Raw genomic sequence first — 16,878 nt, forward strand, 5'->3', positions numbered from 1 at the left:
CAAAGAGAAAATTAGCCTCAGAGGGTGAAAATCAGCCTCAGAGTAATCATCAAAGGCAGCAACCAGCACTTGGCTCTGTTGGTCTCAGACATCCTGATTACACCTGCTGCCACGATCATTATAAATATCCACTGAAAATCCCCCGTTACCTCAAGTAAACTCGGATGACGGAACTGTGCTGTGCTGCCAATCACGCAAACCAAAAAGTTAAAGGGAGCAAAAGCAAGCAACCATAACATGACACCCAATCTTTGTGATTTTATCATTTTAAATTACTTTTCTTAAAAGACTCTGTGTTGCCTACATTGCTTTACGACGAACACATTATGCATTCAATATGATGATAATAATTACGTTGATAATAACAACTGACATATTCACACTATAAATTTAATTCAAAATTACGGAGAGGGTATGTGGCAGTATGCATTAATCAACAGCCACAGTTCTCAAAGTGCAAGCTATGACATTTTTGGCCATGAGATCAATGCATAAATGTAATTTTTACCGTACATCCTTGATCAGTTAGCCAAAAATAAAAATCTAGATGTATAAATGAGAAAGTGTGTACTGTAGCATTGTAGCACCGTGAGTCATCCTGAATAAGGGTATCTGCTAAAGGAATAAATACCGTATCATTACAAAATCCTGTTTGGGAAATTATTATTAACTGAGCTTCTTAACTATGGGGAGAGGGAAAGGAACTGAGAACAGCACTTGAATTAAGAATATCACTTGGTGACACTAACCACGGGCTTCAGCTATTATCCACCTCTGTGCTGTGAGCAAAGAAGTTCACTTTTAAGAAAACTAAATATACATATATATACTTCAGAAATACACTGTGCTATCACACTAATTCTATCAGTGGCTACTAAGGTACTGAGGTACGTCTATATCTACATAACTCTTCATATATTTTATGACTATCCAACATTTTTCACATCTTTTCACACCTTCAAGACCACGTGAAGACAGAAAAATGTACAGGGTCTGCAAAGGCAGTAGAAGCCCAATTGACCAAACGAGACACCATTGCTTGCATTATAGAAAAGGAGCAACTAACCGAGTGAAACACTCCCGCAGTGGCACAATGGTGCCTGAGTACCTGAGGCTGCCAGCCACAGACAGCACTGTCATTGTGAGGATTTGATACTACACCAACACGCGCATACATACACTGGGGAAAAGGCAGTGTCTCAGCAGGCTATGCCACCTCTCTCCCCCTGTCCTCCGTATTTGTAAAACCCACAACACCAGCCTTCTCTGGAAGGAGAAAAAAAGACCAACCCTTCTTTTCACATTTGATATCAGAATTTTCTCACAAAGAACCGAGTAATTGCAACAAATGGGCAAGAATTAAAACAAAGCTGCCGCGGAGATGAAAGAGAATAGTTTCTAAGACAAGAAAGGGCAAAGTTGTATCGAATCCGTGTTCCACAGAGAAATGGTCTTTGCGTAATGTCTCTGTAAGAGCATAAATGGCACATTCAATTGGCCATTTGCCTTTGGGAGACAAAATTTATTACACCTATTTACAGACAGTGGTTATATTATTGACATTTTATTTTGCTTTCAACAGAAAATGGGAGGAATATTTATGGGACAGAATTTATCTACGAGCACCTACTTTACGGTCTTGTATTTGCTACTAGAAGACATGATATTTTCAGATAAAAATAAATTAGTATTTTTAAACTCAATTGCTCTATGGTATCTTGTAACTTGAAGAAAAGATCAAGATCACTATCCAATAGGAAGAAAGTTCATTAAACTGTTCAAATTAAGCGGTTAAATACAATAAACAACCTAAATATCTTAATCCTTGTTTTTAAGAGAAGTTTCTAAAAGGATTCGGAAGGCACAGCCTCAATAAATCAATAGTACGTTGAACATATTTAACTTCATTATGTCTTGGGTCAGATGCAAAGACATTTGCACCCTTGACTTCACTAACTGATAGTAACAGCTGCTTCAGCGAGTCAAATGTTCCCTGCAAATTGAAATCGTACTTGTGAATAGAATATTCACCAATGAGCTGAAGCTACCATTGTGGATTCCGTGCTTGGCTACTCCCACAAATGAAAGAGGATCACGGAGGTGCAAATCTTGTGGACGTGACTTCACAGTTTGCTTTTGAACCTTCCCCACATTACAGAAATCAATAGACATCATTACGATAAGGAGAAATACACTTTCATTGCTGTGCCACTGCTTTTAACCTTGGCGGTCTACTGTAGTATGTACAGTACACGCATGTACTCTGGACACATGCAAATCCAAATGCACAGTATCTAAATACTTATTTAAAATGAAATGCAAAACTAAAATAATAAATATATTTGGTAATGGTTTACCACAAAAATCTTTATATCTCTTTATATGCAATTCATAATGTATTCCTCCTTGTTTGGCAACAAAAAAGTTGAACTAAAGGAATACTAATTAACCACAGAGGCAGATCCACCAGTGGAGGCAATAAACCTGTGATATATGATTTACATAAATACGGCATTAAACTGTTTGGGCTTTATGGGCCTTTAAAACAAATGTCAAAATGAAAACATTAACCTTTAAAAAGGGTTAAGATTTTTTCCATCAGAAGCATTTTGATCAAGATCGCCCTTCCTGATTCAACATGACAGATGCATTCTACTTGTATATTCCGCTCAAGCTTATGCATTGCGTTCTTTTGCCGTTACGCACGTCAGCTGTGTGTTTTCCACAGCTGTAAGCTGAAGGCACCAAGGTCGCCAGTCATCTCAGGAAGGATTAGTAGCGTAACTCTTGAGGGAGAATACCATAAATCACTGACAACTTTAAGCCGACTGATTCGGTGTTAATATCCATGAACACCTATGTCTAGGGTAGTAGTCTTATTTATGGTTATTTTCTTTGGTTACTTAGACAAAACAGTGTGTCAATTCGGCTTTAGTTATTATAAACACGTTACAAAAAATTTCAATATTGCACATGAAAAAATGAAAAAATGATTTCTTTCGCATTCATTCAATGGGGACTGGACTTGAAGTAACACATCCAAGAGGGTGCTGTTAACAGCCTAACACCATTAGCCATTACACACTCCACTGAATTAATTTAAAGACAAAGGGGAATACTCCACCTCTCTTCCCCCGCCAAGCTACAAGCATTTTTATCACTAACAGCAGTCTAAATCAGGCTCCTCGCCACAGTGGTCACAATGACAATTTCCTGTGACAGAGATCTTTGTCATCACATGGGTTTTTACCAAGGGCCACAAATGGTTAAAGACAACCTACCTTCTGCATTATCTTGAGACCAGCTGTAGGAAACTAAAGAAAGGATTCCAATCCCTATCCCCAGCCATTTGAGCAAACACGACCCCAGTCGCATTTTCTGTCAATCGCTACTGCAAGCCCACCTGGAGAAGAGGAAGGGTGAAAAAGAGAGAGAGTAAGAGAGAGATAGAAAGAGAAAGAGGGAGAGAGATAAAAAAAAACAAGAGAGAGAGAGAATGACATTTTGATTTACTGGCCAAGGATAATAGATTTTGTTCAGTGGCCTCTGTTTCATGAGGCTACATCGCTGATTCCCTGAATAACTGTATGTGCAGGTTATTCTTCAATCAATATTATCAGAATTTTCTACAATGGAAAAACTTATCTTTTGTAAGATATGCACAATATTTTCAATCCAATTATTGGTGTCATGTTTGTCATCTTTTGAATCTTCAGCAGAGTGTATCAGGGTTTCAGTTGACGTCACCTCATATGAGCCAGATTGGTTTCATTGGATGAATTAAGAAATAAAAAGCGATACAAATATTAAATGTTCAAAACATTTGTATGAGAAACTCACTAGAAGTAGAACTCAAAACCACTCTTGAAAAATGTGATGCAAATGAAGACCATACAACCTTAAATTGCGGTTATTTATGGACACACATGCAACATTAGTTGCACTAGTTCCACTGTTCCAAATCAATAATCACATACTGTAACCCTTTGCGAATCTACCCTTTAACCTGTTAAACCATCAACAGCAGAATATGGACAAATTTGCTCCTGCTTATAGGTTGCAGATCGATATTTTGTCATATTACCGGGAATATCTTAGCATTTCTAACAGTGTAACATACGAGGAAAAACTGGGTGCTATCTTGCAAAGTACATTAGGAATGTGTGGCTCAAAGAAAGGCTTTCACTTATTCTCAACAACACACACAACATTCTTATAATTTATTCTTTAGAGGGATTAAAGGTAGACGATAGACAGATGCCCATGGTCTGTTAGTGTAACCACTACTCATTAAAGAAAGATATTTCATCATGGTAAGAAAGGTAAGACAAAGAATGCAGTCGACTCATACATACAACACTAGCATACTGAACACACCATATGGATAACACAGTATATTTATAATGCACAACCAATTTAATTTTGGTTTGATACACATATCAAAAGAATCAGACATGGCAACATGGCGATGCATAGGTTCTGCTGATAATACTGATGAGAATATCTTGTGCAAATCAAGAAATACATAATTGCACTTTGATCATGAAGTCACTGAAGCTGTATTCATGTACATGATTTTAACATACGAACAAATTCATTTAATGCTTACATGTTTAAAATTAAATATAGTATTTCATTGTTTTTCTCTCAACAGAGGCCAGTCTGTTTTTTTTTAACCAATCTCCTGCTCTTTTGTATAGCACCAGAAGGGAAGACCTACAGTTATTACATGTAGAGACTTTACTTTGAAGCAAATAGTATTTTTTCACTGAACAGTGAAATGTGAAATGCAGTAGGCTTTGATGTTACTCCCATGACTGAAAGGGAGATATAACTACGCCTTTTCAGATATCAGGTCTCTGACTGTGTGTGTGTGTGTGTGTGTGAGAAGAGAGAGAGAGAGAGAGAGCAAGAGAGAAAGAGGGTGGGGGAGAGAGAGAGAGAAAGTAGATTTCATGTTAAAAAGTTTAAACCTTATTTCCATCATCAGATAAATATTGTCATTCTGATTGCAACCTGGGAGTGTACCCATTATATGCTATCTGAAATGAGGGAAGTAATGTTTCAAGGTAGTTATTGTGTGAGGGTGCCTGCATGCTGGCATTTTCTCAGCAGCATTTTGCCTGCCTAAGGTCCAGGGTCTTCCAAAACAGGAATCTAACCTCCACTAAAGCAGCTGTGTACAGAGCTACATGCTTGACCCCAGTGAGGCCCCCCACACTTCTGTAAGGCAGCCTTTATTTCCTCAGCTCTCATTCCCCTTGACCTCGCCGCTGTATCCCCCGTTTGCAGTAGAGATCTTTGGCATGGCCCTTGCCTGGATTACATCTGACCTCAACACCAAATCCCTTGGTCGTTCCACCCTGCAGCTAGGGTGGGTGGGGGGAGGTGTAGTTCCCAATGATGTACAAAGAGAAAGTGTGTGGGGGGGGGGGGGGGGGGGGGGGGGGGTGTAGCGATCGCAAAACACGGGCAATGATCATGCACTAGGGACTATCACTGGTCATCATCAATGCAACACTTTCCATTCTCCCATTTTTTCACTTCATTTGGGCGCACCGCAGATGATTAGTGCTTCCCCCGATCCCATTAAGGCCTTCCACAGCCTATATCACCTGCCAAGAACCGGTCCCACCTAAAGCTGAACCTGGCAAAGCCTAAGACGTTCTACCCCCTTGCCACATCTCAGGACAATCCACTCGTTCCTCACTATATACTGCACCTAGTTCTGTTTCAGGCTCTACCTCTACCATCAGGCCACCGCACTTCAGCAAGAATGGCTGCTCCCTGCTGCTGGTTTACAACCTTCAAAAACAATTCCACTCCCCCCCCCCCCCCCGCCCTCGACTGTTCACTGGCTACCCATAACCCGTAACTGCTCACATCAAATTTAAAACCTAAGGAATTACTGCACGTCCATCCCTTATCTTTGCACTTGTGTTTGTATTGCAGGTCACTCTGTAGAAGAGTGCCCGCTAAATACTAAATGCTAACTGCTAAATGCGAAACTGTCGACTCAATGTCAGTAAAATAAAAGTATGGCTCTGAAATGGAACATCAAACCTTGAAGGCCTTCCATACCAAAGTCCTCCACTGCAGCTTATGGTTGTCATGGGAGGACAGGGAGTCACACACTGACATTTAAAACCGCTCATTAACACTTCAGTGTTGAAGTTCTCCTCGCCCAGTGAAACGTGCGCTGGCTGGGTAATGTAATCCATACGCCTCAAATCGACAAATCATTTACGGCCAATGAAAGGACAGCCATCAGTCTGCTGGGGGTCAGCAGACAGGCCATGAAAAGCACTTCAACACCCCGCCCCCCCCAAAAAATGGAGTGAGTCAACCCTGGATTCTGAGCTCCAGAACTGTCGATCCAACTGCCACCACGGTGTGTCACACCACCAAGAGTAAGCCACAAAAAGGAAAATAGAATGATGTGTTCAAAGACACCCCCCACTGCTGGCGACATGTGCCCCTCATTTACCAAAGCATGCTGGTTCCACATCAGTCAGCACAGCCAACATCCAATGGCATAAATAAAACAAGCAAAATAACCACTCTAATACTCATGGGAGCATCCATCAACATTGGTAAACTGCCATTATCAAAGAACTGTATATGTATCCTGAAACATTGGACCAACCGTGCATTTTCAAACATGTCCATAACACCTTGCATAGCTATAAATTATTTGTTTCCAGGTCTCTTCAAACCCCTGTTTTTCTGTAATCAGTCACCTCACTAATATTCTCCAAGTGAGTGATTAGGTGATTTACCACCTACTCAGCTACTTCAGAAAACTCAATACAGCCTGGAAAGGAAAGCTCAATCTATGCTCTCATTGCAAATGACTCTGGGATCAGGCGATTTCTATGTAAGCCTGAGCAACTTGTACACTTCCTCTTCTGGAGGTTCCAGATATAGGCTCCTTTTTCCTTGAAGAGGATCTGGGAAGAGGGGGAGGGGGACTTCAGTGGCAGTGTTACTTTGCACTGCAGGACTGGGGGAAGAGTCAGCTGGACTGTGTAATGAACTCTCCGTATCACCTCTCTGTCATGCTGCTGGTGAAGACGGGAGCCTGCTCAGATAGAACATCCAGTCCGGAAAGTCACGCCGCGTTCGGGCTTTGAAATGCCACGTGCAAAGCAGCAGAGCACACAATTACTGGGTAGAGATGACAAATTACATTGATGTGCACAGGTGCATATTACTTTTCCATATGTGCCTATAACTGGGTTTTTTTTTTCCTGGGGGGAAACAAAAGAACTTGTAACTTTGGAGCTCCTTTGTAAACAGTGGCAGTTTTATTAATATGTACATGTCACTTCGATCAGGAGATTGATGATTTCATTGATAAATCGAGTTTGAGCAAATGCAATTCTCATAATGATCGTGATTACTTATGCAGGCACTCTGTGCCCATCACGTCAAGGGGAAAAATCAATCACTTCACCTTAAAATCAATTTCTGATGGTAAACTGGTCTGTCCAGTAATAACGTGGACTACATATAGAAACATTAACATTATAATAATTATTTTCCACTCTAAAAAATCTGATCCATGTTGTATCACCTGGGCAGCCAGGCCTACTCACAAGAGCCAATACAACAAGTGTTTTTTTAAAGCATAGAACAGGTGGGTTTTTTAAAATCTACAGACAAAGTTCATTACCTTATACCCACTAGAATAGGGAAGCAAGTAACATTGCTGTACTTGAGAAGCCAAATTGTGTGTTAACCAATGACTGGCAGTGGCTATAGCAAGATGCGATGACTTCACAAGCTAGATGTAATGTAAGGTTTTGATGAGGCCATTAGTTCTATCATTTTGATCCTGACTACATTGACAAGGAACTGCTGAAACATGAAAATCAGTGACAACATGCAGACCTGACACCAAACCACAAATAATGGCTTTACACTACATCATGTCACTTTCTTACAAGTAACAGTTTGATAAAGTTATGTTACTAGCTAATTGCTAGGTTGACAGAAGGCATGATGGTCATGTTTAAACAGCAGCTAACAAGTGAAGATGTGTTTAGCATTTTTATGAATATAGCAAGTACATCAGTAGTCAACCAGCAATCAATCAATCATTCAAGCTAAACATTACAATGATTCACATAGATCTTAAGATAAGATGTTTAGAAGCAAAACACATCAGCTTAAATGTTTAGCAATATATTCATATTATACGCATATTAAACAAAAAATACGAATGTTTCACATACACATTTTATAAAGGACACATATCAGAATATCAGAAAAGAAAAATTATAATGGTTTATTCATAAGCAAGGGACTATTCAGCACCTCACGGTATCTCTGTGGCAGTAATATTTTCTCATTCAGAATCATGAGGGTGATGATATTAGTTCATTATTACTTCTCGGTATCAAGCAATGTAAACCAATGAAAAAACAGTATGCAGATTAGCAGACAATATATAATGCATTTATTGTCACCATCAACCTGGACAATACAATAGAAGGTTCTACTTAGATATACGGTATATGCAGTATGTACGTTGTATACCCACACATGCACAAACGGATGCACGCACACACACACACACAAACACACACACACAATATGTTTTTATGCGGGATACAATAGAAAAAAGATGAGTGAGAGAGAAGAAAATAATTAATCAGCAAGACCCAAAAATCAACCCGAGGAAGACCAAAGGGGAACACAAAATCCCCCCCAGGCACAGGACAGCGACTGATGACAACTAATAAAAAAAAATCAAAGTTCAGACACATGGCTGGTGATCATCACACTTCCCCACTACTGATTGATTCCACACTTACAATAAGAAAGAGACCCACAGCTCACCAGCCAGACTCCTGCTGGCGGGGTCTCCAGAGCCTTATTAGACTGCTAGAGTTGTGCGAATGAAAGATTCTGAACCTGCGCTAGTCTAGAGCATGACGTCACCCCTTCAGTCTGGGCTCCCGTGTCGTTCCACCGCATTTTAAAGCAGATCATATCTATCAATTTATTCTTTAGGATTATACAGTTTTCTTGTTCACACGTGCAGGGGAAAAAAAAATTCCTTTGGCTTAGAATAAATCTGCACTGCAACACTTATGGCTGTGGACAGCGGGGGGAAGAAGGAAACCGCTGGGTTGGACCATCCTACCTCATCACTCAACAGTGAGCGACACCGCTCGCTGATGGACTCAACCACCGCGTTGCATAGTCCTCTGGAGAAGTGCAGTGACTCAGCTGAGTGACTGAGTGACTGACTGGAGAGGGAAAAGATAAAGTGGCTTTCACCACATGGGGGGGGGGGTGATTCTGGTGTGCTAGTGCCCACATTCCCTAACTGACTGGAAACTGTAGGCGGTAACAGGCCTACAGTTGCGACTGGACGTTCGAAGTTCAGCAGAATAACAGGGAAAAATGAACAGCTCAGAAATTCATAATGCTATCTAATAAACAATAAAGCCACAGTCACTTCAGCTAATTGAAGTCATTCATCTTGACCACGTTCCTTTTAACAAATACATATTTCAGACCAGAATCATCTTTTTCACTTTGCCTTCATGATCAAATTAAATCCGCAGGTCAAAATAAAGCAAACAACAAGGCTTTGTTTTGACAGAGACAGCTGCACCATCCATATTGATTTCCTTCACATCAAACGGCATACTTAACTGAACAATGAACTTAAAGCCACCGTTCATTTAATGTTATTTTTAATTCTCTCTGACCAAGAAACTTTCTTCAGAGACAAAGGCATTTTCATCCACCGGTTGTCAGGAAAGATTCATTTCTTGTGCTCACCAATTCAAAGAATGTGTCTGCAGACAAACGGGGCCCAATAGTTTCAAGAGCTGAAAAGAATGTCTTTCTCAGAACAATGCACCTCAGCAGCGCATTGTTGAAAAAGAATTTAAGGCTCCAACAGTCTGAGACACCTTGGGCCTGAGAATCAGACACCTGCTTTTTTGGGTGTCACATCCATTCAATCGCGTTCCCACACATCCTCAAGCAAGCTCAAACCCTGGAGACGTCTTTTAAGAAAACACACTGTCTGCAACCAATATCCATCCGAGCGAACCGTGCCCAGCGTTGTCATCGATTTCCAATAAGCTAATGGTTCGGGACACTGCTTTTCACTTCTGCTTTAATCCCAGAAAGTAACAGAGACGATACCTGGTTTGTTACGTAGCGGCCGAAATGTAAGCATGCCACCCAAGCAGCAATTCCAAAGAAAAGGGTCAGCACTTCCACAAATATCACTCTGTCATTAATGGTCTCATGTGAAAGAAAGAAAATGAGTTTCACAAACTTTCACCTACCTCCCTGCACTGTAAACTACACCTATTTTCCAGTACATTTTAAAACAGCATGGCACATAGTGACGATTCTGCGGCAGGGCTGTGTACTCAGGTTTAAGTGGAGGAAGAGCTCGTCCCTGCTCCACTCTGCCGAGCTGGACCGTCTGTGTGGTGTGAGGAGGAGATATCCTAACCCTCACAGTCACTAGACTGTCTTATATACGTAAAAGAAGATGGACACAAACTTGGGGAGGCTTGATAACAGCTACCGTAATGGAAACTGGACAGTTACGAGTTAGCTACACCAGGCAAGTGGTCCACCATTATTCTCTACCCCTCACAAACGTTAAAGTGCACAACACAGGGTTCATTTCTAGCCAGGTCACATTGAAATGCACGCCTTCATGCTTGTCACAATGGCTGCATCTGCCTCATTGCCTACATCCTTGAAGGGGGTTCACACCGGATCTGGCGAGGACGCCTATAAACTTTCTTTTTTTCCTAAACTGTCCAAAAAATATATTTCTGAAAACACTCAAGGCGAGAAATAGGCAATGTAGCCTAGTTGCTGAATCTTGGTTCATATTTGATCTGCAACACCTAGTTTGAAAGTGTGATCCAAGTTTTGCGAGCCAGAGCCAGCTATGTTGGACGCCTTCATTTGCATGGAATAAAGATTGAGCACAGTCTAAGCAAATACAGAACCGCCGACGGTACCACACCACTTTCCAGATTGCTTCCATCATGCAATGCGCAGCCTGAAAGTTCACAGAGGCTTTAAACACATCATTCAAGTGCCCTGCGATAGACTGGCGGTATGTCCAGGGTGTATTCCTGCCTCTCACCCAATGCATTCTGGGATAGGCTCCAGCACCCGCCATGACCCTTCCCAGGATAAGCGGGTATAGATAATGGATGTATGGACATCATTCAAGTGTATTACATAAGAAAAATGTACTTTTAAAAATATAACAACAACAAATTATCCAGTTCACTGTATACTCACAAACTATGGGACAGACCTATGGGATATCCTACCCGGCAAAAGATACGCACAATGTTGCCTTCAAAAAATAACTTTCAAATGAGACGTGCCTCGATGCCTTCCTGCCTCAAAATACTGCCTGCGAAGGCAGCATTTTTGCCATTTGAGGTTCAGCCAATATGTACTGATGTAGCAGTATAGATATAACACAATACAGAGAGGAAATTATTAGTTTTTTTAAATAGGCCTATATGACACTAGCAGTATGAGAAACACTGTAGTCAAGTTAACATAACAGTCAGCGAACAGCAAAGCAGGGAAGAAAAGTCATCATAAATAACGAATTACTACACAGTAATGAAAAATACATATTTCATGAATATGCATTGAAAATGACTTAACAACATGTACCGTACAGCACATTCATCAGAACCCATGCCTTCTTAGAGTATGTTAGCAAATAAAAAAGCCTAGACCACTTAGATTAACCATGTACTCACTAAACATTCTTTTTCCAAGCCCCAAGATCCAAGCCATGGTAGTGAATGTATGCTGCATTCTCCCACAGCTGGTCTGACAGGGCTCTGATCCTGAATAGGATCTACCGGGCCAAATTGAATGTGTTAAAACACCTCAAGCACTTATTTCACTAATATAACTGAGTATGTGCCAGAGCATCAGGCATAAAAAAAGCTGTGCTATGCTGTGGAAATAATAAAGCAATAAAGAAATGTAACATCCTGGAGGTGGGGAAAAAAGCAGTGATTTATTGCTGTTAATTGAAAATGTCAAAAAATCTGCATTTAATCAAAAATTGATTTGTTGTTTCTGCCCAAAGAGCGTTTCAAAGCTTTTCAACCGACAACTCCAATGTTATAGGCCAGAAGAGAATTATGTCACTGGGACTCGAAAGGTGTCGTAGTGAAACAATACCACAAACTTTTTTCATTGTAGATGAAATGAGATTTCATGCTTCCCTGACAGCGCAATAATTTTGTTTATTTTGCTATTCTGATCCTGCAGAGAAATAATAAAAATATACAAAATAGAATTTTCATCACTTCAATAGTTATATTTTATTTGGTGCCAGTCTTTCCACAGCTGTACACCACCGTGTGAAAAGCCTGGGGAGTGGTTGCCACTCACCAACACCATTTGATGAAATTGTACTCCTTGGCAGCTGATACAAAACTTACAGAATACAAATTCTGGCCACTAAACCGAAAAAATAAGCTTAGCTGAAACAGCTATTTAGATAATGGACTGTCCAAGTGTATCCACAGACGTAAATATACTTTTAGCATCAGAAGCAATTTTCACAATTTTGCAGATCCCCGTAGCTGAATGCTTCTGTTGTTTTGGAATAAAAAGTTTTGTTTCCAGCATAGGCTACTTACTGAGCTAAAATTTATCGACCAGTTTCACTCCCATTTACCACTTTAAAGTTCAAGTGCCAAAAAGTGTTATTAAATTAAATGTCAAGATTTGGACCCCTTTTCAAGAGCTCCATAGGGTGCTGTGTGGGTCAGTGGGTTCTAATCATGGGTCAGCAATGAGTGTGTGGATGTGGATACATTCTGGTACGGAGTCCTGACCTTTCCGGTGTCAACTGCAGTTGGCAGCTCCACGTGGTGTTGCGCAATTGCTCACAACGTCGCCCAGGGAGGGATGGATTCAGCTGGATCATCCCCGACTCATCATCCAAGAGAGACTGCTCTGCTAAATCAGGCACCTCCAGCCTGTTTGTGCCAACTTCACATAAAGGACACACCTCAAGACTCAAACACTGCGCTAAGCTCAGCTGGCGGACCTCATACCAACAAGATGCCATGATTAGCTGAACACACTTGAGGAAAAGATGTGCTTGTCTGCACCATAACACATCATCCATCTACACATCAGATTTGTCTGAGCATTATGCAGCAATGATATGAGTCTATGAATACAGTTAGCCATTCCACATTACGATAAAATGGGGGTGAAAACCAGTTTAAAAAGGACCAACCCATAAGCATTCATTCATCATTCATGACCAATGAATATGAAAATTGAGAGATGCCTCAATTTGGAATTATACACATACATACGTAACAAGCACTTAGATTATTTTTGATGACTAAAGTGACTCTTGCCCAACTGTGTTTATTATGATTCAAAAACTGAAAGTATCAAAGAAAGGGATGTAGGCTACATCTCAGGCAGAGCGTGAATTAAAGTTAACTTCCTGTACAAATAGCAGCGCAGACGCAGACAAAATGATCAAGTTCTACATTAGGGAACCGCAGTTAAAAACCTACTGGTCACTTATCCCGATAACTCTGAGAGAGAAAGGAGCAGGGAAGGGAAGTAAGAGGGAAGAAGGGTCCTTCACTCCTTCATTTGGCATGGTCTCCCAGGAGTAGTGTACTCCAGATGGTGCTCTATTTACAGCACCGTGACAGGGATGGGCAGAGGAGACGTACAAGGAGTGGTCTGACCTCGTCTAAAGCTGAGAGATGCTGTGTGCAAACAGTGCTCCGGCCTACACAAACCCACTATTTACAACCAGGGCCTCAGAACGGAAGATTAAGGGAGACATACAACCCCAGCAGCGTGTGCTTCCGAAGCTTCTGACGGCGATCGGTGTGCCTGCAGCCTCCTTTCGAAGAGTGCCTGGGGACGCATCACGGCTGTGTCGAGCTCGAGGACGCTACAACGCATGGCTGATTTAATCAAATGCACAGATTCTCCAGACGAATGGTCTCAAGTGAAGGAGAAATCCTTCTGGCTTTCAATAGGAATTCAGTAGGAAGGATTAGTATCATACTGAAGCTTACAATTAGCCTAATATAATGAATGTTTTTTTCCCTGTCCTGAACATTTGTTGTTTGTTTGTCTGTTTGTGAAAACATTTTTTAAGAAATACTGAAATCTGTATAAAAAATTGAGAAATGTTCATGATACTGACCTTCTATTGAACTGAATTTTCTATGACAATATCCAATGTAACTGTGAACAATATTCAAAAGAAACATTGCAGTTATCATCAAGGAACATTTTCTACCCCCTGCCAATGAACACAATGAAGTCAGACCCAAATTTCAGAAATTATAATATTTAACTACATTATTTAAAATGCTAATTTAAAAAATCTACCACAAGATTGCCATGTGGAAAAAAAATGCATTGTTGGAAATGCAACTAATAAGACTGTATACACTGTATAAAGCTTCTCAAAAATGTATGAAAAAAAAGCCTGGTCCCTCCAAATCCAATTCAGATCCATCTTGATCACTTCAGTGGTGATGACATCACCACTGCCCAAACTTTTGTTTCTCATTACTGCACGTCCTCCATCGACCTGCTGTCATTGAAACCAGACACTCCTGCATAGCTGGAACTTCATCATGTGCAGTAAAAAAAAAAAAAAAAAAACATTCATATATTCACTGTTGAACTCTTTAATTATCTTGCCTGAAGTAAGTTAATGTCGATTAGGCTTGACAGTGAAATTTAGATCTCAGTACCCAGCACTGGAAGTAATCAGCCAAGGCAGGGCATGTTTTGTTCTTACTGGACTAGAGCCATTATTAGACCCAATGGACTAGACTTGGGTGGTATTTATTCACTCAGACGGACACCTCTCAGATAACTGGTAAATCCTGTCTGCTAACTGATTCACATCATTTTTTACACCTCCTGTCAAATAGACACAAAAAATTCTGAGTAAAAATATTTTCAGATTCAATATTTTTGGAGTGGATGTATTCAGTATATACACAAGCCAATGAGTGCCTGACTCTTGTCGTCTTGCAGAAATGACCCACAGTTAATAAGGGGAACGCATTAATATCATATTCATTATCCAGATTACCGAAAATGAACGCTTTCCTTTGAGTGTTTTTATGGCTATTACAATGACAAATTGGATGATGAAGAATGCACTCAGATTTTTTATTTCATTTTTTTCTTTTTTTTTTTTAAACAGAATTTAATTTAATTCAGATCATGCTCCTGTCTCTGTGGGCTACTAGCCCTCAATAAGCAGACCCCAGGATACATACCCTTTCCACAGCTCATAGGAACACGCATCAACCAGCTAACAATTAAAGAAAATAAAAGGTTGCACAACATACTCAGAACTGTTACAGTTAAACTGAAATCATTAGAAAATATGTCACAAACAAGATGCCTTAGTGTACTTCCTCTGTAGTTCTGACCAAATTCTGACCAAGTTCTTTTAGTTTTTTTTAACACAATCCATTTTCTTATTCAGTACACAGCAGTGGGACATGATTAAGTTGCCACTGGAAGGTTTATTGGGAAGTTTATTGATCTTAACAGGTGCAAAAATCAACAATTGTTAATCAAGCACTCAGGAACTCTGTTCTCTTTTTGAGTGCTTTATTAGTAATCGTTATCTTTTGCGGGCGCTAACAAAATCAATAAATGTTCACTTGTTGAAAATCAAACATCGCAGCGTCCAATTATATTCTTTTTTTTTTTTTGCACCACTTAGGATCCAACCAAGGAGTGTGATGCTAAGATTGATTGCTGTTATTGGTAGCTCTCTTGTTTTCCACACACATTTTGGACCTCTGTTCCATACATCTACAATTGTTTTCAACAGCAGCAAGTTGGTCCATCCATCTTGTGAGGTGGCTCACGCCCAGTAAGCTGGTCCTAGACGAAGCATCTTGAGATGCCTCCACAGCAAGCAGTTTGTATTGTTCGGGTCAACAGCCTTAGTTCATAACACCTTGAAAATAAGTACATCACATACTAATCTGTGGATTCCATTACTTGGTATATAGTTTGTTATTCCGCTTGTTGATCATTTCCAGGGCTGGATAGCCGTTGCCATTTGCCTACAGAACCCACATATTTTCAGTTTTAGTTCACCTGAAAATGCAAGCCAGTGTATTTCTTTTAATGTGGTCTATGACAGCAACTTCTTTATTCCCATGGCAAGCTCAGTGCTTTTATTTGCTTGCATGTGTGGCACCTATGAACACTATCTGAACCCCAATCTATGAACCCCAATATACGGTCTCCCTATTTCAAATAACATTTTAAAAGCTGAGTGATTTTAGTGATAAAAACCCATACCCTCCACCCCACATACACACAAAATCAGAAATTTCACCTAACATAGACTAACTGAACAGAATTTACAGGCTTCAGTGACTGTAAACAAATGATTTTCCAAACAAAGAGACACTATTGCAGCTTTTCAGCTCAGATTTTTAAACAGGCCATGAGGACCATAGGGGCAATGAACTGGTGGGAGGAGTAATTATACAAACAATAAAGACATCTGAAGAAAGCATTTTAACGTAACAAACTGCTCGAAAAAATGAAACCTTTGAATAACTACAAACAACCCGGTGAGACCTGTGCCACAGCCTGTAGGGGAGCTATATTGGGATGGCAGGGACGCCATCCTGCCAAGTTACAGCTTGGTGGGGCGGAGTGCCCCATATAAAATTCACCTCGGGTGGGTGGGGGTTTAATCCCCACCATGACACTTTTCCAGCTATGGTCTCTTCTCTATATCTGTTACCTCTGCTTTTTTTTTGCTTTAGGTGACTTTTTCCAGGAGTAACACTGTTACGAGTG

General features: G+C 40.4%; 1 protein-coding gene across 6 annotated transcripts in view; it reads right to left on the minus strand.

Annotated features, from left to right (window-relative positions):
• Positions 1-16,878, minus strand: part of pcdh15b (protocadherin-related 15b) — a 202,743-nt gene that overhangs the window by 128,217 nt on the left and 57,648 nt on the right. For all 6 annotated transcript variants that reach the window (XM_064319957.1, XM_064319961.1, XM_064319963.1 and 3 more), the window contains one exon: positions 3,282-3,403. In XM_064319957.1, the coding sequence (XP_064176027.1) occupies positions 3,282-3,375 (94 nt within the window). In that variant the 5' untranslated portion in view covers positions 3,376-3,403. Of the gene's footprint in view, positions 1-3,281; positions 3,404-16,878 lie in introns of those variants that run through there.

The sequence above is a fragment of the Anguilla rostrata genome, chromosome 2, assembly GCF_018555375.3.
Source record: "Anguilla rostrata isolate EN2019 chromosome 2, ASM1855537v3, whole genome shotgun sequence".
NCBI lineage: Eukaryota > Metazoa > Chordata > Actinopteri > Anguilliformes > Anguillidae > Anguilla > Anguilla rostrata.